Source organism: Lipotes vexillifer, unplaced genomic scaffold (genome assembly GCF_000442215.2).
Source record: "Lipotes vexillifer unplaced genomic scaffold, Lipotes_vexillifer_v1.1 scaffold1824, whole genome shotgun sequence".
Classification (NCBI taxonomy): Eukaryota; Metazoa; Chordata; class Mammalia; order Artiodactyla; family Lipotidae; genus Lipotes; species Lipotes vexillifer.
The window spans coordinates 932,153-953,164 of NW_006789288.1; the positions used below are offsets into that span (position 1 = coordinate 932,153).

The following is a 21,012-nucleotide window of genomic DNA, read 5'->3' on the forward strand; positions in this document are numbered from 1 at the left end:
TTTTGGTGAGAGCACTCCAAAGGATGAAAGTATCATAAAAATCTTAGTCTCTTTTAGTCCAGGCCTGTTTTCGAGGTCACGTTCTGAAGAAATGACTGGGTTACGGTCACCACGTAGCATCTCCCTTTCTGTACCAGTGGAGTGGCCTTGGGTCACCCAACCCACAAAGGAAAGCAGGGCCAGAATCACTCACATTTAGTCAGTGGGTGCCATGGGTTAGGCCCTCTTCTAGTGACTTCATTGGACTTTGTTCATGTCTCATGTTTAATCCTCAGTACAACCTTTGGAAGACTCTTGTCTCTGTCTTACAAGGGAAGAGCAAAGGCAAGGAGAGATGAAGTGATTTGCCTCAATGCCACACGGCCAGTAAGTAGCAGAGATGGGTCCCACACCCAGTGGTCTGAGTCTAGAGCCCAAACTTCACTCTCTGTGCTGTTACAAGCCTTTATCTGTGAGAAGCAAGTAGGCTGGGTCAGCCCCGGTCAGTGTCCACAGGAAGAGTGTAATCACACAAGGGGAGAACGCATCAGCATCTTCTTAAGCTTCTAGCACATTGCCTGGTACACAGTGGACACCCAGTACCTATGTGTCGACTAAATAGATAAGCCAAACTTTACACCAAACTCCTCTGCATTATTATTTTGTTTAATCTTCATGCTGTGAGGTATTTTTATCCCCATGTTACAGATGAGAGAACTGAGGTTTCCAGAGGTCAAGTCACTTGCCCAAAGTATAGAGCTGTTTCGATAGAGGAGGCAGTGTAATTCAGGCCTGTAGGTTTTTTTTTTGGCTGTGTTGGGTCTTCGTTGCTGCATGCGGGCTCTCTCTAGTTGCAGCGAGCGGAGGCTACTCTTCGTTGCGGTGTGCGGGCTTCTCATTGCGGTGGCTTCTCTCTTGTTGCAGAGCACAGGCTCTAGGCTGCTGGCTAGAGTAGTTGTGGCACGTGGGTGCAGTAGTTGTGGCTCGCGGGCTGTAGAGTGCAGGCTCAGTAGTTGTGGTGCACGGGCTTAGTTGCTCCGCGGCATGTGGGATCTTCCCAGACCAGGGCTCGAACCCGAGTCCCCTGCATTGGCAGGCAGATTCCTATCCACTGCACCACCAGGGATGCCCCAGGCCTGTAGGATTTGAAACCAGAGCTGTTTTTATTTTGCTCAAAGTGTCTTTGGGAGAATTCAAGAAGTTAATTCTTGTGAAACCCTTAGCCTAGGGGTTCTCAAAGGGTAGGAGCTTCCCCTGGGAGCTTCCTAGAAATGCCTCTTCTCGGTTCCTGCCCCAGGTCTAGTGACTCAGAATCCCCTAGGGAGGGGCCCAGCAATTTGTTTCCACAGACCCTGCAGGTGATTCTGATGTGAGCTCCGACGTAGGAGCACAGCCTTAGCCCCAAGCCTGCCCCATGCTGAGTGCTTAGGAAGATGGCAGCTGCTGCTGTCTTTGACATCACGTTCTAGATCCCAAAGAAATGGTGGAGGGAGGGGAGGAATGTGGGGTGTCTAGAACTTACTGCTTCTCACAGTTGGTATTTGGTGCCAGTCCCTTCTGGCCCATCAGTGGATTCACACTGTTCCCAGGATGTCGGTGACTGGAGCCTGGAGGAAGCCTTTGAGGAGAGAGTACACTGGGCACATTAAATGAAGCTCACGTGAACTCTCGAGCTCCCCCTGGCTGGTCATTTACTGGACTGCCTGGCAGCTGGCCTGCCTCCTGCTGTGTGATGCCTCCCCAGGCACGTGCATCCTCCAGAGTGATCCTGAAGTCCAGAGTGGGCTGCACCCCTAATGGGACGTGTTCCCAGGGCGGGGGGGAGCGGACAGCTTTGAGGGAAGTTGAGGGCACCATGGATTCTTCCTCTGCCCTCTGCAGAATTCTGCCCGACTCAAAACATTTCACAGATCCTTAGTGCTGCCTTAGGTTTGTTACATATTTGATTTGAGAATTTAACATTCCTGAGCACCTGTGATGTGCCAGGCTTGGGGTGGTTGGTCCTACTGTGTGCAAGCCTCCATGCTCAGTTCCTTGAAGTGCTTGCCCCATTTAACTTGGGCCCAGAGAGGTCCAGCAATGGTCTCAAGGCAACCAGCTAATGGGTGGCAGAGCTCGGTCTAAGCCCAGGTCGGTTTCACTAACTCTCTGCTTGTTCTGCTTTAACGCAGTTGTAACCTGACTTGAAAAATGTAAAGTGTGGCCACAAACAAATCTCCCTCTCTTATCCCCATAGGTTCTACCAAACCACGGCCTCCACGCAGCAGGGTTCTTCGTGGCCTTCATCCTCTCCCTGGTGCTGACCTGGGCTGTGCTTTTCTTCATGGTTCGATATCAGTGTTTGAAGGGAAGCATGCTTACCAGACACCAGGTGGGAGTCCATGTGCATCCTCTCCCTGGAGGGTAGTTGGTTGGTGGTAGATGTGAGGTTGAAGTTTATCCTTCAGTTCAGTCAGTCTCAACTCTGGACTGATGTCAGGACCCCCAGGGAACCGTGAGGCATGCTCATACCCAGGCCCTCCTGCACAAACTCTGACTGCTTTGTCCCGGGAGGCATGCCCAATCATTAGTAGTTTTTAAAAGCTCCCTGGATGATTCTAACAAACGACCAGGATTGGGAACCCCTGCAGTCTGACTGAATAACTGAGGGCCCACCTGTATGGCCAGCTGTGCATTCATGCCACACCCTGACTCAGGTCCTGGTCTACACTTCCCTCTGAAAAGTCTTTGAAGACTTACTTTGTTTGACCTCAGGGTGAAGCCCAGATGCCTTAGCATAGCTTATAAAGAAAGTCCCCTGTGGTCCAGCTTCACACCTCAACTTCCAGCTCTACCCAATGATTGCTGAGCTCTCCACACTCACCTGGATGCTTTTATAATCCTCTCTCCGCTCTTCAATGAGCAGAACTCTGACGCATCCTTTAAGACTCATCTCGGGCCTTGCCTCTCCTTGGAAGTCATCCCTGGCCACTTCCTGGCCAAGTTAGGGACTCTCTCTCTGGGTTCCTGCACTAGCTTTTGGACCCCACCCAGCATTTATCCCCACCTGTGAACTCCTCAATCTCTGTTTTCCTGTCTTGGCCTGGGTTCCCACAGAAGCACATCCTGAGACTAGGATCCAAATGCAAACAGTTTATATGGGAAGTGATCCCAGGAAGTAATGGTAGGGGGTGGGGAAGTGAGGCGGGAAGGGAAGGCAGTCAGTCAAGCTACCACTGTGGGCACCTGGGGCTTTATCCCACCCGGGATAAAGCCTCAGGGGAGAAGGAGCTGGGGTATTTAGCCATCAAATCCCATTGGTCATTGGTTGAGGACAAGGGGGTGAGGGGGCCAGGACAAAGGGTAACGTTATTTCCTTGGCATGGGCTCTGAAAGCCAGCAGGAGCCTTCAGGGGAGGAAGCAGCATAGGTGTTGGCTGGTGGATCTTGGGCTAAAAGGCACTGAACGGCAAGGGCGAGGGGACGTGGATGAAGCATGGATGCTGGCTGCTGTAATCCCCATTGCCTGGTACACAGCCTGGCGCTTAGAAGGCACTCAGTAAACATGTGAAGGAATGAATGAGCCCCCAGCCAGAGGATGGGCAGACAGAGGAAGGAGAGCGGGGCACAGTCCTAGGGTGAGAAGGCACTGCTGGGACTGAGCACCCTGGTAGGTTGTTTGTTCCTTCAGGGCCATGGAGGCTGCAGCTGCTGTGACTCTGTCACCCAGAGGTCCAGCAACTTGAAAGGAACATCTATCATCTTTCTCCCTCACCGTACAGTGAGGAAACTGAGGCCCTTGAAGCTCAACAGCCTGCTTCACGTGGCCGAGTGTAGGCTGGACCTGGCTTCCGAGGACCACCCTGCCGCCCTCTCTGGAGGCTGGCAGTCCTGTCCCATTGTTCATTTTGTTTCTGCTTCCTAGAGAAGAGAGTTGTTATTTCAAAGTGAGGTCAGCCCACAGTCTCCTTGGCAGGCAGAAGTGAGGAAAAGGAAAATGGCCCATCTAATAAGACATTTTACTTACTCTCCCAAAGCTGTTATCAATCACAGAAGAACAGAACTCACCCTGCTACTTTGATGAAGGAGCAGGATTCATTTCTTGGAGATTAAAGGCTGATTGTTACAACCGCGGGAGGAAAGCAAAGTGTGAATTTGACTTAAGGTCTGAAGCCTCTTATAGATTTTTTTTTTTCCAACATCACAAAACGAACTCTCTTCACATTAAAAAAATTTTTTTCCATTGTGGTAGTGACCAAGGAGACAACATGCTGTAAACAGAAGGCAGCCTTTAGAGTCAGATAGACTTTGGGTCAAAAACCAAGCAGGCTCTTTATGAGCTGTGTGAACTCAGATAATGTCATTTCATCTCTCTGAGCTGCAGTTCCATATGCGTAAAGTGGGGGCATCAACACTGACTTTGTGTGACGGTTTCATGGTACGACACATACAAGGCACAGGGACAGGAATTCTTAAATGTTAGTTATAATTATCATGCATTTCTGCAGAAATAATGATGATAGTGAGCAAAACAGATATATCATCTACCCAATCGAAGGGTTGAGCTTAATTATCTCTGATGTCACTTCCATGTGACAACTCTATAGTCTGATTAGAAACCAGCCAGATCCATGAGGTTGAAGTCCATCTGCCAAGTGTAATTTTCCTCTGCATGATGATGATGATGATGGGGATGATGATGATGGGGATGATGATGGTGATGGTGATGGTGATGGTGATGATGTTGGTGATGATGGTGATGGTGATGATGATGGTGGTGATGATGATGGTGATGGTGATGATGGTGATAATGGTGATGATGATGGTGATGGTGATGATGATGGTGGTGGTGATGATGGTGATGGTGATGGTGATGATGGTGATAATGGTGATGATGATGATGGGGCTGGTGATGATGATGGTGATGGTGGTGATGTTGGTGATAATGGTGATGTTGATGATGGGGATGGTGATGATGGTGATGATGATGTTGGTGATGGTGATGATGTTGGTGATAATGGTGATGATGGAGATGGGGATGGTGATGATGGTGGTGATGATGATAGGGATGGTGATGATGTTGGTGATAATGGTGATGATGATGATGGTGATGGTGATGATGATGGTGGTGATGATGATGGTGAAATATTTTTATTACATCTTTATAGTTATAAAGGTCTTTCCATCCATTGCTCTGCTTTATCCATACAACAAGCCTGTGCAGGGCTACCAGAATTATTATCCCGCTTCTTTGATGAGAAAATGAGGCTCAAGGAAGTGCAATGTCTTGCCTGAGTCTTAGCAGCTCGCAAGTGGGTGGGGCCAGCTAGGTTCTCTGACTGCAGATCCCCACCTACCCTCATGACTTTTCCAGCTTGTGACATTCACAAGAAGGCCTACTCAATTGTGGTTTCTGAAATTCTCCTGAAGGTTCAGCATCACGAGAGCAAGCTGGAGCGCTCCCAGTTCACCTCAGCTGATGGTATGAATGAAGATATCGTGCTAAATGACCAAATGATAGACATTCTGTCTTCAGAGGACCCCGGGAGCATGCTTCAAGCCTTAGAAGAGTAAGAATTCTAAGTCACATTATACTTCCATGGATATGATGAATGTTTTACCTATAGCAGCATGAGAGCAAACACTGAGTGTATTTCATTCATTAATTCATCCTATTAATCATTAATTTGTCATTCAGTAGTCATAATCTAACAACTGCCATACCCTGAACACTATGCTTGGTATTTGAGAAAAGAGATAAGACATAGGTTGAGCTGTGAGGCAGTCTGACCTAGTAGGAAGACAAACACAGAAACAGAAGTGACCATAAAAGTTTGATGAGTACCATGCTAAGATCGGGACTAGCTGAGCCCAGAAGAAAAAGTAATTACCTCTGAGTGGGTCATGGAGGTGCTTCCCTGAGGAAGAGATATTTTAACTAATTTTTGAAGCATGGGCAGAAGTTTTTCAAGTAGATGAAGGGAGGAGAGGCTTTTCAGGCAGAGGAAAGACAAGACAGATGCCAAGATAGGAAGTGAACAAGATATGTACATTTGGTGAAGTGTAAGGAGCTCAGTATGATTGATATGTGGATTGGAGTATTGAGTAGTGTATTGAAGGAGAGGAAGTAACACATTGAGAGAGAGGCCAGACCAGATGATGTGATTATTGGCTAAACTGAATTCAGTTCTTTTTATTTTATTTTAAATTTTTGTCTATTTATCTATCTATAATTTACTTTTACAGACAGGACCTGAATATCTTTATTTTATTTTATTTTGAGGTACTGTTGGTTTATAACATTATATATTTCACATGTACAACATTAAATATTTCTGCTTCTGTATACCCTGCAGTATGTTCACCACCAAAAATTTAGTCTTCATCCATCACCATACAGTTGATCCCCTTTATCCATTTTGCCCTCCCCCACCATTCCTCTGTGGTAACCACTATTCTGATCTCTGTATATACGTGTTTGATTTTGTTCATTTATTTTGTGTTTTTGTTTGTTTATTTTCTATATTCCACATATGACTGAAATCATATGATATTTTCTTTCTCCACCTGACTTATTTCACTTACATAATACCCTCAAGGTCCATCTATGTTGTTGCAAATGGCAAGATTTCATCTTTTTATGGCTGAGTAATATTCCATACACATATCACATCTTTATCCATTCATCTGTTAATGGGCACTTAGGTTGCTTCCATATTTTGGCAGTTGTAGTGATGCAGTGAGCATAGGAGTGAATGTATTTTTTTCAAATTAATGTTTTCATATTCTTTGGATAAGTACCCAGAAGTGGGATAGCTGGATTATATAGTGGTTCTGTTCTTTTTTTTTTTGAGGAATCTCGATACTGTTTTCCATAATGGCTGCACCAATTTACATTCCCACCAACACTTGTTATTTCTTGCCTTTTTGACAATAGTCATTCCAACAGGTGTGAGGTGATATCTCATTGTGGTTTTAATTTGCATTTCCCTAATAATTCGTGCTATTGTTTTCATGTGCCTGTTGGCCATCTGTATGTCTTCTTTGAAAAAATGTCTATTCAGCTCCACCCACTTTTCAATTGGGTTGTTTTGTTGTTGAGTTGTATCTGTTCTTTATATATTTTGGATATTACTACTTATCAGATATATTGTTTACAAATATCTTCTCCCATTCCATAGGTTGTCGTTCGGTTTTGCTGATAGTTTCATTTCCTTTGCTGTGCAGAATCTTTTAGTTTGGTGTAGTCCCATTTGATTATTTTTGCTTTAGATTCCTTTGCCTGAGGAAACATATCTGGAAAGATATTGTTAAGACCCATGACCAAGAGCATACCACCTATGTTTTCTTCTAGGAGTTTTATGGTTTCAGGTTTTACATTTAAGTCTTCAATCCATTTTGAATTGATTTTGGTGTATGATATGAGATAGTGATCTAGTTTCATTTTCTTTTTTTTGCATGTGGCTATCCAGCTTTCCCAACACCATTTATTGAAGAGACTGTCCTTTATCCATTGTATGTTCTTTGCTCCTTTGTTGTAAATTAATTGTCCATATATGCATGGGTTTATTTCTGGGCTCTCAATTCTGTTCCATTGATCTATGTATCTGTTTTTGTGCCAGTACCACACCGTTTTGATTACTATGGCTTTGTAATATAGTTTGAAATTAGGGAGTGTGATACCTCCAGCTTTGTTCTTTTTTCTCAGGATTGCTTTGGCTATTCAGGGTCTTTTGTGGCTCCACATAAATTTTAGAATTTTTGTTCTATTTCTGTGAGAAATGTCCTTGAGAGTTTGATAGAGATTGCATTGAATCTGTAGATTACTTTAGGTAATATGGATGCTTTAACAATGTCATTCTTCCAACCCACTAGCATGGAATATCTTTCCATTTATTTGTGCCTCCTTCAATTTCTTTCAACAGTGTTTTATAATTTTCAATGTACATATTTTCACTTCTTTGGTTAAATTTATTCTTAGTTATTTTATATTTTTTGCTGTGATTGTAAATGGGACTTTTTTTCTTAATTTCTCTTTCTGGTAGCTCATTGTTAGCATATAGAAATGCAACAGATTTTTGTATGTTGATTTTGTACCCTGCAATTTTATGTGTTTGTTTATTATTTCTTTTAGTTTTTTGGTGGAGTCTTTAGGGTTTTCTATGTATAAAATTAGGTCATCTGCAAATAGTGACAGCTTTACTTCTTTCTTTCCAATTTGGATAACTTTAGTTTTTTTCTTCCCTAATTATTCTGGCTAGGGCTTCCAATACTGTGTGAAATAATTTCTCCCCTTTAGGTCTGTTAATAATTGTTTTATATATTTTGGTGCTCCTATGTTAGGTGCATATACATTAATAACTGTTATGTCTTCTTAGTGAATTTTCCCCTTTATAATTATATGCTGTTCACTTTTGTCTCTTGTTACCTTTTGGGCTTGAAGTCTAGTTTGTCTGATATGAGTATGGCTACACCCCCTTTTTTGGCTGTCATTTGCTTGAAGTATCATCTTGCATCCCTTCACTTGGAACATGTGTTTGTCTTTAGAGCTGAGATGGGTCTCCTGGAGGTAGCATGTAGTTGGGTCTTGTTTTTTAATCCATCCAACCACTCCATGTCTTTTGATGGGTGAATTCAGTCCATTTACATTTAAGTTTATTATTGATAGATGAGGAGTTAGTACTGCCATTTTATCTTTTGTTTCTGGTTGCTCTGTCTCTCCACTGTCTTCTTTCCCCGTGTTTCTGTCTGCCATTTTGATTTGCTGGTTTTCTCTGATGTTTTTCTCAGTTTCCTCTTTTTATGTTTCGTGTCTCTGCCCTAGATTTATGTTTTGTGGTTTGTGTAAAACTTTTCATAGATAAAATAGTCCTTTTTATGCTGATAGCATCTTATCTTCATTCAGCTCTATGGGTTCCATCTTTTTCCTCTTCCCCTTTTATGTTTTTGTTTTCTCAAATTATCCAGTTTTATGTTGTGAATTCCCAAACGGAAGTAGTTATCATTATTTTTTCTGCTTTTTTCCCCTCCTTTAACCTTTATGCTATGATAAAATATTTTAAAACCTACTCTGGGAACGAGTAACAATTTTCTGATTCTGTTTATCACCTTACTCAAACTTTTGAGTACTTTGCCTTTTTGTTTCTGATCAAAGGGCTCCTTTCAACATTTCTTTTTTTTTTTTTTTTTGTGGTACGCGGGCCTCTCACTGTTGCGGCCTCTCCCATTGCGGAGCACAGGCTCCGGACGCGCAGGCTCAGCGGCCATGGCTCACGGGCCCAGCTGCCCCGCGGCCTGTGGGCTCTTCCCGGACCGGGGCACAAACCCGCGTCCCCTGTATCGGCAGGTGGACTCTCAACCACTGCGCCACCAGGGAAGCCCTCAACATTTCTTATAAGACAGGTCTAGTGGTGATGAACTCCCTCAGCTGTTGTTGTCTGGGATAACCTTTATTTCTCCTTCATATCTGAATGATAACTTTGCTGGATAGAATATTATTGGGTGACAGTTTTTATCTTTCAGTATTTTGGGAATGTCATTCTGCTCCCTCCTGGCCTATAAAGCTTCTGTGGAGAAATCTGGTGATAGCCTAATGGTGATTCCTTTGTAGGAACCTTTTTCTCTGGCTGCCTTTAAAATTCTTTCCTTGTCATTGACTTTTGACAATTTTAGTATAGTGTGTCATGGAGAGGGTCTTTTTGCCTTGAGGTAATTAGGTGTTCTCTTAGCTTCATAGACTTGTTTATCCAGTTCCTTTCCCAGCTTTGTGAATTCTCAGTTATCATTTCCTTAAATAAACTCTCTGTTCTTTTCTCCCTCTCTTCCCTGGGATACTCATTACCTTAATGTTACCCTTCCTAAATGAGTTGAATAGCTCTCATAGAATTTCCCTGTTTTTTAACATCTTATTTCTCTTTCCTCTTCTCCTTGTATCTTTCTAGATTTCTATTTTTGAGCTCACTAATTCTCTCCTCCATGTGGGCTGCTCTATTTCCAAAACTTTCTAATGCATTATTTACCTTGTTTATGAGTTCTTCAGCTCTAGAATTTCTGTTTGATTCTTGTTTTGAGTTTCAATTTCTTTGGTAAAGCATTCCTTCTATTCACTAATTTTATTTCTCTGCTTTTCTGAGTTTTCTTACAGCTCACTGAGTGTCTTCATGACAGCCATTTTGAATTCTTTATATGTTAGATCCCAGTATTCCGTGACTTTAAGTTTGGTTTCTGGAGATTGTCATTTTCTTTTTGTGGTGCAGTGTTACTGTGGTTCTTCATGGTCCTTGATGAGTTGCTCCTCTGCCAGTGCATTTGAAGTAGGAAACACCTTTGTGCTTGATTCTGAGCTGCCTCTAGTTATATCTGAGAGTTGGCACTTTTCATCCTCCACTGCCTCTGTCAGAGGAGTGGCTCCATGTCTTCCTTATCATTTCTTGTGTCTCCGGGTTTGTTGGTGCCTGGCTGTTGCCAGTGTCACTGGCATTGCCACCTGGGGCACCAGGATGAAAGGCTTTTCTGCCGTGTCTGGGAATCCTTGAGTTGCAGGCTCTGCCACCACAAGGGGTAGTGGAGGGGAGCTGGATTCACACAGGCACCTCTGCCTTGTCCAGTGTTGCACAGTTCATGCTCTCTGCTGCTGGGGGTTAGGGGGTTGAGGGATCAGAGACATGGGTGCCTCAGTGGCTGGAGGGACGGGGTCCCAGACCCCACTGCCACTGCTGCCCACTTACCTATGGCCATGGGCGCTGCTGCGGCCAGGATGTCAGTCTTGTGTGCTGCTTCCTCCTGCTGCTACTGGGATCTTTGGGGCTGTGGGTTCATCTGCCATGGCTTGGGGGGCCAGGACTGCAGGCACCAGTCCTGCTGTTCCCCCAGTTCTGCCCCCTCTGTGTGTTCCAGTCTGCTCACCTTTAGATGTACAAATGTGTGGAATTCTCTGGCATCCTGTCGGGCAGAGGCACCTTTGTTGCATTGTGGGTGCTTTACTGGTTACTGATTGAAGGGGTTACAAAGAGAGTGTCTCAGTCCACCATGATGCTGATGTCCTCCAGTACACCCATTTATTTTTATTTATTTAACAAATACTTATACTGTTCTATGTATGAGTAATAGAACGTAGAGCCAAACTTGGTTCTAAGAACTTTGCAAATATGTATAATCCTCTCAACAACCCTAGGAAGCAGGCATTGATGTTTTTACCATCTTACAGGTGAGGACTTAAGGTTAAAAAGCTTGCCCTAGGGCACACACTAGTAAATGAGAGGGGCAGGTTTCAAACCCACTTGCTGTGTCTCCAGGGTACATGCCCTTAATCAGGGTGCTGCACTGACCACGATTTCTCCTGGCCAGGCAATGGACACAGTCTGCTGGCTGACTGTCACTCAGTAAGTTTCATCAATTTGGCCTTTCCTTCTTTCACTTCACAGATATTGGCAGATGACTTCTTTATATGTTCCCTTTTTTCAGTTGTTGCTAAAATTCTCATTCTTATCTTTTATTTCCTGAAACATATTAAGCATAATTATTAGGTCTCTGTCTGAAAACTTCATTATCTTTACCCCTGTCCTGTGTCTATTACCTCTTGTTCCTCTTAGTTTATGATCCTGTTTTCCTGTCTCCTTGTATGCCTAGGTAGTTTTGATTGTGTGCCAGACACTGTAAACGAAAATGGAGAAGACAGTTTGAGGACTAGGATGATGTTATCTTCCTCCAGGCAACTAAGGGTTTTATTGTAGATTACCTCAATCTAATCAGAAACTGAGTTCATTCGAAGCGGGGCTTCATTTCCTCCAAGGGCTGATCTGTTTCAGGTGTCCTTTACTACTAAGGTATGAATACTAACCAAAAGGCCAAGGGATTTTTTTCATGGTGACATCTCCTCAGCAGTCTTTGGACTCCAGTTTTCATCATCAGAAATTCTGCTCAGCTTTTCAGCCCCTGGCCTGCCTCTTGTAGAACCACAAGATGCTCTTAGGAACACAGTGACCCCAAATATGGGACTGCCATCTCTGAGCTTCCTTATTCCCCTAGATATTGGTGTCATATTTATTCACTGCCTTGTTAGCTCTCAGATGCTTTCAAATAGATTTTGTTTTAGTCCAACTTTTCTAACTGTTTTCAGTGGGATGGTTTGTCAGAATTACCTAGACCACCGTTAAATGGAACAGAACCCTTCTTTGTGTAAACCATACTCTCGGCAATGAACCAGATACAGTCCCTGTTATCAGTGGCAGCCTAGGAGGGAGATGGACGTGGAAACAGACAAGGCTCAAAATAGCATAGAGCAATAGGACCGTTGAGTGCCTTGGTTAAGACCATGGTCCCTGGAGTTAGGTCAGGTTTAAATCTGGGCTGTATCCCCATGTGGCCTTGGTTTACTTACTTAAGTGACCGTTTAGGTTGGAGAAGAGAAGCTGGGTCACAGAGATCTCTGGATGTCAGGGCTCCATAGTAGGCACTGGAGACCCAGGCAATGGTTTATTAACACGGGGGTAGATTTTGATTTAAAAGACTACTCTGAATGCAGGTGGCAAATGGCTTAGAGGGGAGAGTGAGGGCGACTTTGCGGCAGATGTTGAGGTGTGATGTCGGGTGGGAACGGTAGACTCGAGGAGGAGAGGGTCGAGCGAGAAGAGCCTACAGAACTGGGTAACTCGTTGTTACCTTACTGTGTGTGTATGCACAGGGCGGGTGCAGTTTGGACATTGAAGGGGAGGGAAAATTTTTGGATGACTCCCCAGGCTTCTGGGTTTTGTTTGTTGGTTTATTTATGTATTTGTGTTTGAGGGGGAGGGGGGGACCACCCAACAGTTCCAGCTGCTCAGTAGATCCAGAGGCTGCAAAAGTGTCCAGGAGATTGGAGGAAGGAGAGGGGCTCACTTTCAGGACAATAGTTAGATGCTGAATCTGGGGCAGAGGTCTTTGGAAGATCTATGAATGCCAAATATACCATCTGAAGAGATTGGATTCTCATTTGGTTTTATCAGCTTTCTTTCTTTGCTTTCTTCTTATACTGCTGATTATTAATACTGGGACCATGTGGGAACTCTTCAAACTGAATTCCATGTACAGCAAACTTTTTCTGAGTCTAGAGTCAAGAGGCGGAGCTTCATCTGCCCATTTTCCACTGGGGGGTAATTTCTATGAATTTTGAGGCATTACCATACTGATAAGTTATAATGCCTTATATTCTTGGAAAATAACTCATATTTGGGTAGTGTATAAAAATGTACAGTCTCTCTCCCAGGCCTTAGTTAATTTGGTCCTCATACTGATGCTCTTTAGGGCATCTTATTTTCAGTAGTTGGTAGTTGAAGAATCTGATGCATGGCTAAGGAAAGAGGTTTATCCATAGTCACACATCTAGTAAGTGACAGAACAGGTCTTGAGCTTTCTCAGAATTTAATATTGAGCACATGATACTTTACAAATATTCCCTGAGCCTCAGTTTCCTCACCTCTCATCTGAGGAAACCATAACCTACTGCCCTGGGATACTGTGAAGTGTACTGATGTGAAAGATACATGGTGGTAGAGTTTTCACTGCGATGTTGCCTCTAAGCCTGGATCTCAGTTAAAGGGAGATTAGCAGATGCTGAAGAGAAGTGTTCAAGATGATCAGCACTTTCTTGAGTCTTTCTCAAGAACATTGCAGATAGAACCGAAAATGGAAGAGCTTGTTACTGAACCAAACTGGGGTCCACTCCCCTGTTTGCAGTAAAGCCAATCTACTGACACCTGCTTGTGGTGAAGGAAAGTACAACTTGATTGCAGGGCGCCAAGCAAGGAGTTCAGGGCAGCTAGTGCTTAAAACCCCAAACTCCTGAGTAGGTTTCATCAAAGAATTTTTTAAATTTTATTTTATTGGAATATAGTTGATTTACAATGTTGTGTTAATTTCTACTGTACATCAGAGTGATTCAGTTCTACATATATACATTCTTTTCCATATTCTTTTTCATTATGGTTTATCACTAGATACTGAATATAGTTCCCTGTGCTATACAGTAGGACCTTGTTGTTCATCCATTCTATATATAATAGTTTTCAGCAAAGCATTTTAAAAAAATTTTTATTGGAGTATAGTTGCTTCACAATGTTGTATTAGTTCCTGCTGTACAGCAGTGTGAATCAGTTATACATATACATATATCCACTTTTATGTAGAGTTCCTTCCCCCTTAGGTCACCACAGAGCACTGAGTCAATCAGCAAGGCATTTTTAAAGGCCAGGTGAGAGAGGAGTGTCCCAGGGTATGTGATCAGCTCCTGCACAGTTCTCTGATTGGTTGATGGTGAGGTAACAGGGCAGAGTCACAAGAGTTAACGTTATCAATCCTCAGGCACCAGTAGGTCCAGGGGGCTACATGCTCAAGTAGTTTATTTCTTCCATTTGGTAGGGGTTTTAGCATCTGTAAAACAGCTCAAGAAATGTGTATCCGATACTGTTATCTAGGTCCTTCAGAGAGGAGCTACAGCAGAGGATATGGGGGAGGGGTCTGTCCCAGGAAGGCCCCATAGGGTCCTGCTCTGTTACAAGCTCAGAGGCAAAATTGAGCATCTGTGTGATCCTCTCTCCATGGAACCTGATGGTGAATAGACATGGACCCAAGATAGAATCAGAAACAGAGAGTGTGGCCTCCTTGTCTTTAGAGGGACCGCTTATCGGCCCGAGAGGAGAACTCTGTTGTGTCTGACTCACAGCACTTTGTGGGCTGAGGGTATTCTAAGCAGAGGGGGGCTTTCCTCCTGCTTGAAAGGCAGCTCCTTCCCAGCTGAGTGAGTGCCTCGGTGCAGGGCCAGGCCATCAGCTTCGTGAGTGCTGGGCTGACCTGGCACCCAGCTGGGAATTGGGCCTATTAATCCATTGCTGGGTGTCATGGTTGTGCAGCCATTCAGTTGTGAGCCTTCATTTTAGCTTAATTCCCTCATCAGAATGCCAAGCGCGACAAATTAAATTCTCCACACTGTCTGAGAGAGCAGAGGGAGGACAGGCAGTGGGGAGAAGGGGGGTGGTTATGGCAGAGATTCGTAAATATCTCTAATTATATTAAGTGGTACAAGCAGGTGATTATCAATGTATTTCCTAACTAAAAGTCTGTTTTCTTCCAAAACTTGAAAATGAGTAGAGTGAAATGATTTGATTTGTGTGATCAGCGCTTAGATGTTTCATTTTGCAAGTAGATCAGACTCTGTCACCTTCTGACCTGAGTAATTAATGAAGCCAAATCCAGTTTTTGTACCCTGACGCCGAATTAAATCTTGGAGACAGAGTTTTGGGGGAAGTAGAAAAGAATAGCTTTATTTCTTTGCCAGGCAAAGGGCGTCACAGTGGGATATTGCCCTCAAAACTGTGTGTGCCAACCTGGAGCGGGTAGGGAGAAGTTTTATAGTAATAGTTCAAACAGGGCGTGATCAGCTCGTGGACATCCTTCTGATTGGTTGGTGGTGAGGTAAGCGGGAGTCAGCATCACCAACCTTCTGGTTCCAACCGGCCTGGGGTCTACGGGCTTGTGGGCAGCACACAGTTAATTTCTCCCACCTGGTGGGGGTCTCAGTATCTGCAAAATTGTTATGTGTATCCCTTGAGGGGGAACCAGCACCCTGCCCCAAGGCTGCACTATTTCTTGACTGTTCCTCCCTTGTCTAGTATCCTCTCCCTTCCCTAATTAGCATCTGTTTGAACCTGACCTTTGGTACTCAGGGAAGGTCATAGAGGCTGAATGAAGCCTATTTCCTGTGATCAAGAAATGGGGGACACAGAAAGGCTTTTTGCCCAGGAGCGCCATAGGGTCTTGCTCCGGTGTCATTAGTACTATAAAATAGGAAAGTATTGATCATCCCGGTTTTGTTTTAGATTCAAGAAGTGTTAGCCTATGAAAAGCTAACACTAAATATAGGGATAACATCTTCCTTTATCCCTATATTTTATGAGATTATTCTCAGCTGCTGCAATTTGCTGATCCTGGTGTGTGATTGCAATAGGGATATTGGGGTTCACCAAGATTTTATTCTTGTAAATTACTTAGTAGCTCTGGACTTTTATATTTATTTCTCCTTGGGAACTGATCTTATTTTGTCAGAGGAGTGTTGAACATTGATTATCAAGCATGACCTGAAAGTCCTCACCTAGAGAACTAAATTTTCTCCTGCCTTCCTCTCCCATCTCTCTGCCCTCCCTCCCCATCCTGACACTCAATATTTACTGCATGCCAGTTCTGTTTAAAGCACTGTGACTGGATGCTCATTTTGGGACCTGGTGATTATTTTAAAAATCGTAGCATTGCCAATTACTTTTAATCTTTCCATCTTGATTTATGTCAGGCTTAGAAACTCCCAGAAAGAAAAATGTCACTCAGAATGTCAGGGGATTAATATGCATGGGAATCTGTGATAGACTCTCCACTAAAAATAGAGTTTTTCTCCAGCAAATCATTTATCCCATTTGTAATTCTTACCTGAGGTTTAGCTGGGATTCTAAATATGCCTGTGATTTGATTGCCACCTCATTTCCGAGACCCATCAGAGCCATAACTTTGCCCTATATTGCTGATTTATTTTTGACAAAGAGCATTTCCTTGGTTTGCTTGGTTGTTTATCTTTTACATTGTTTATTCATAGGCTGCCTCTTACACAGAGCATTTGAGGAAGGAATATTTCCTTTGATTTTTATCAGGCTCCCCAGCTACGGTTATAATGGAGGTGGCTCAGCCCCAGTCATTCTGGGACAAGAGAAAGGAGGAAATGACCACGACTTGCTGGTCCTGGAAGCTTCTGGAAGCATAGTGTGCCCACAGAGTTTTAGCTCCAGCCTTGCTCTGGCTCTGACCACCACCAAGCATCTCACACCCATGCCCTTACTTCATCCTCACAGCAACTCTAACAAAGGAAGCTGATGTTCGGGGAGGTTTATTGGTTTTGCCTGAGGTCACACAAGTGGTGATAGATTTTGTCCAGGCCTGAGTGCTTTCAAATCCACCGTTCTATTGACAGAACAGCTTTTTAAAGACTGAGCTTAGGTTTTTCTAGAGAGGCAAAGAAAAATAAGAGTAGATAGTAGTAAGTCCAGGTCTGCGTTTATTTCCTTTGTTATTAAAAGGAAGCTTATTGCTGTCTTTTGATCCTACCGACATCACCTTCTAAACTGCCTCAGAATCATATTTTGTGCTGAAATCGAGCAAGACCCTGTGGGGCTCCTGGCACAGAAGTCTTTATGTCCCATTTCTTGACTCTAACCTCCATGACCTTCCCTGAGTTCCAAAGGGCAGATTCAAACAGTTGCTAACCCACAAAGGGAAGGGATGCGCAGACAAGGGAGGGGCAGCCAAGAAACAGTAGTGCCGCCTTGGGGCAGGGTCCTGGCTCCAACTCAAGGGATACACATAGCAGTGCCTTTAAGCTCTTTAAGATGTCCACATTCTTCATAGGAGAAGGACCACCTGAGGCTACATTAAAGGAACCAGAGAAGCTCTTCGAGAAGATTCCCTGAGACCAGATTAGCCGTACAGGCCAAGCATGCATCCGAATCTTATCAGCAACCCCACCCTCGAACGTTGCTATAAAACGCCCCATCCAATCCTCCTGGTTGGGACACATAGTTTTCAAGGTCAGGGACCTGCAGTGCCCCCTTTGCCTGGCAAAACAGTAAAGCTATTCTTTCCTACTTGACCCGAAACTCTGTTTCCAAGACTTGATTCGACGACACCTGTGCTGAGAGGCTGAACTTTTGGCATCAGTTCCAAGTGGGTGTTCAGAGTATTTGTAAAACTGAGGTTATGCCTAAACATGTGTCTAGGCATACCTTGCAGATACTGCAGGTTCTGTTCCAGGCCACCGCAGTAAAGCGAGTTCCATGAATTGGTTTCCCAGTGCGTGTAAAAGTTATGTTTACATTATACTGTAGTCTATTAAATGTACCATAGCATTATGTCTAAGAAAACAATGTACATACCTTATTGCCAAAAAATGCTTTTGATTTAAAGTGAGAGATGTGTAACTTCCTTGCACTTGAACGCTTAGAGGCCATTGTGGGGCTGTTACCGAGTCCAAGCTCGCTCTGCTCGCTGTGCAACAGGCCAGTAAATTGGAGACGAGGTGTTGAGGCAAGGAGCATGACTTTATTTGGAAAACCGGCAGACCGAGAAGATGGTGGACTAGGGTCCCCCAAAAAACCATCTTGTAGGGGTCTGGATGCCAGTTTCTTTTACAGAATCAGACTGGGAGGTAAAGTAAAAGGGCAGAATAGAGAGGGAGAGGTGGAGAGGAAGTAAAGTAAAAAGGGCCATCAGTCTTGCAAAACATCTCCTGGAATGGCCAGCCTAGGGGAGCGGGGAGGGGATGTGTTAATTTCTTCTTTCTTGCAGCCATCCACAGGTGCCATAGGGTTCCCTGAAGCAGGCCATTATGTATGATTATAATAACAAAAGCAACAAAAAGCAAAGGCTAAAGTCAAAGAAAAGGATCCAATGTAGAGTCAAAATTGGCTCTTCCCTGTTACAGGTTATTAATTGGCCTCGTTTCAATATTGTTGTGTCTCAGGGAATAGGGAGGCCCGAAGAGAGGGAGAGAGAGATGAGGGAATGGCCAGTCTGTGGAGCAGTCAGAACACACACAGTATTGCTAAGTTTGCCATCTTGTATGGGCGCCGTTCGTGGCGCCCCAAAACAATTTCAATAGTATCATCAGAGATCACTGATCACAGGTCACCTTAACAAACATAATAATGATGAAAAAATCGGACATATTGCGAGAATGCCAAAATGCGACACAGAGACAGGAAGTGAGCAAATGATGTTAGAAAAATAGCACCGATAGACTTGCTCAGCACAGGGTTGCCACAAACCTTCAATTTGTAAAAAAAATACTGTAGCTGTGAAGCTCAGTAAAGCAGAGCCCAATAAAACGAGGTCTGCCGGTATTGAGTAGTTTTTTATGTACCAACCATATGATGTTTTTTACAATCACTGTTGGTTAATTTGATGGCAAAGATTAGAAGGTGCAAGGCTACTCAAACTAGAACCCCTAGGATATAGGTCTGTCCGATGTCCATCCTACAGGTTCCATATATACTCGTGGGATTGAGGAATGATGAGGGAGACTCAGCAGGACCCGATGATGGATTGAGAATGGGGTTTGAGGGAGAAAGAGCCATCAAGGGTGATGCCGAAGTTTCAGCCTGACCAACTGGGAGAATGTGGTGCTATTTCCTAAGATGAGGAAGGAGAGGGCAGGATTGCATTTTGAGGAAAAGATTGGAAGTCAGTTTTGGACATGGTGACTGAAAGATGCCTTTGAGATACCCAGATGGAGGTGTCAGGTGGGCAGTCAGCTGTGTAGGTCTGTTATTGGCTGAAAGTCTGGATGGAGGTGCTAGGTAGAGATGGGGGTTGATGGGGGAACTTATGGAAGAGGACAGGGAAGGAAGGGAACCAGGACGATCCCCTAAGGAATGCCAGCATTTAGAAGTGAGAAAAGTAAGAGGAACCCAGGAGAACAAGGAGGTCTGGAAAGTCAAGAGAAAAGGGGTCCTAGAAAAAAGGGGTGACTGACCATGTCTGATATTGCCTGGAGTTCAGTCAAGTGTCTTGCTTTCAGCTACTGGGATACCATTGATGATCAGAGCAGCTCTGGGGGAGAGGCAGGGGCAGAAAAACAGAACAGAGTGAGTAGAATGCTGACAAGAAGTATGGGCAGCTCCTTCAAGGTGCTTTGCTATGAAGGGGAGCAGAGAAATGGAGCTGAAGCTTAAGGAGAACATGGGCCCATGAGAGGGAAATGCTTAAAGCACTCTGGGTGGATGCAGAGACAGCCGAAGGTTGGTTGTAGAGCCCAGGGTTTCGGAACTCAGGCTGAGAAGCCGGGCCTCCTGGTTGGGGTCCGAGTTCTGCCACTTGCCGTTGGGTGACTCTGGTTTTCTATAAAATGCGGATAACTGTGCCTGCCTCAGAGAGTGCTAGGACAGTGGCTGGTCCCCTGCTCTGCACAGAAAGGGTTTTTCCAGGTGAGCAGGAGAGGGACGAGGGGAGTGTGGTATTCTCCTGTGGCTGCTCTAACAAAGTACTATAAACGATGGCTTCAAGCAGCAGAAGCTTCTTGTCCCACAGTTCTGGAGGCCGGAAGTCCAAGGTCGTTTTCACTGGGCTGAGGTCAAGGTGTTGAAGGGTTGCAGTCCCTGCAGATACTCCTGGGGAGAGTCATTCCTGCCTCTTCCAGCATCAGGGGGCAGCCAGCAGTCCTTCACTTGTGGCCGTATCACTCCAATCTCTCCCCCACATGGCCTCCTCCTCTTCTGTATGTATCCAATCCCTCTGCCTCTTCTTAGGAAGACACTCGTGATTGGATTGAGGGCTCACCAGATAATCCAGGATGGTCTCCGCAGTCGTGATTATTCACTTACATCTGCAAAGATCCTTTTTTCAAATAAGGCCACATTTGCAGATTCCAGGGATTAGGACCTGGTATCTTTGGGTGGCCATTATTCCAGGAAATGATCAGGAAATCTCAAAAGAATGAGGAAGGGAGTGGAGACTTGAGGGGTCTCATGAAAAAGTGAGAGGAGGGGGTCTGTGGGTTGGGGTTTTCAAGGAGGTGGGTTATAGCATTGTTTCTGGAATGTTCCTGAGGGTTCTCTTCAGACAAGCACCATTGGAAACGATCTTCTCTCTCTTAAGAAGTACTTGGTCCAGGGCTCAGATCTGAGTCTTCTGACACCAAGGCTGGGTACCCTCTGGTGCTTCCTCACTGTCTACAAAGCATCTGATGGAGAGTCTTCTCAAAATAAGCAAAAGGAGGGAAAGGGGTCCTGATCCAGGTGGGGGCAGCCTTCCCCCTCATGGTACAAGCTTCCCCACTTCCCTCAGTGGGATTGGGATAGAAGTGGCAGCTTGCAGGTGGCAGGGGTTCAGGAAATACTTACGGCCTTGAAGAATCGCACCTCGTCGCCTGGGGCCGGATGTCCCACTGGAGACTAGTGGGGTCGTGGTGGGTTTTAGGAGACCAGTAAATAACTGCCTCCTCTTTTCTTCCCAAATTCTAAATGACTCTGAGGATACCTCTTTCCC

The 21,012-nt window shown here is 44.5% G+C and overlaps 1 protein-coding gene across 1 annotated transcript in view; it reads left to right on the top strand.

The window, feature by feature from the left end:
• The window catches only part of EVC2 (EvC ciliary complex subunit 2), a 145,743-nt gene that overhangs the window by 42,132 nt on the left and 82,599 nt on the right, over window positions 1–21,012 (top strand). The window contains exons 8-9 of the mRNA XM_007462462.1: window positions 2,216–2,350; window positions 5,389–5,528. Coding sequence (XP_007462524.1) covers window positions 2,216–2,350; window positions 5,389–5,528 — 275 coding nt within the window. The remainder of the gene's footprint in view (window positions 1–2,215; window positions 2,351–5,388; window positions 5,529–21,012) is intronic.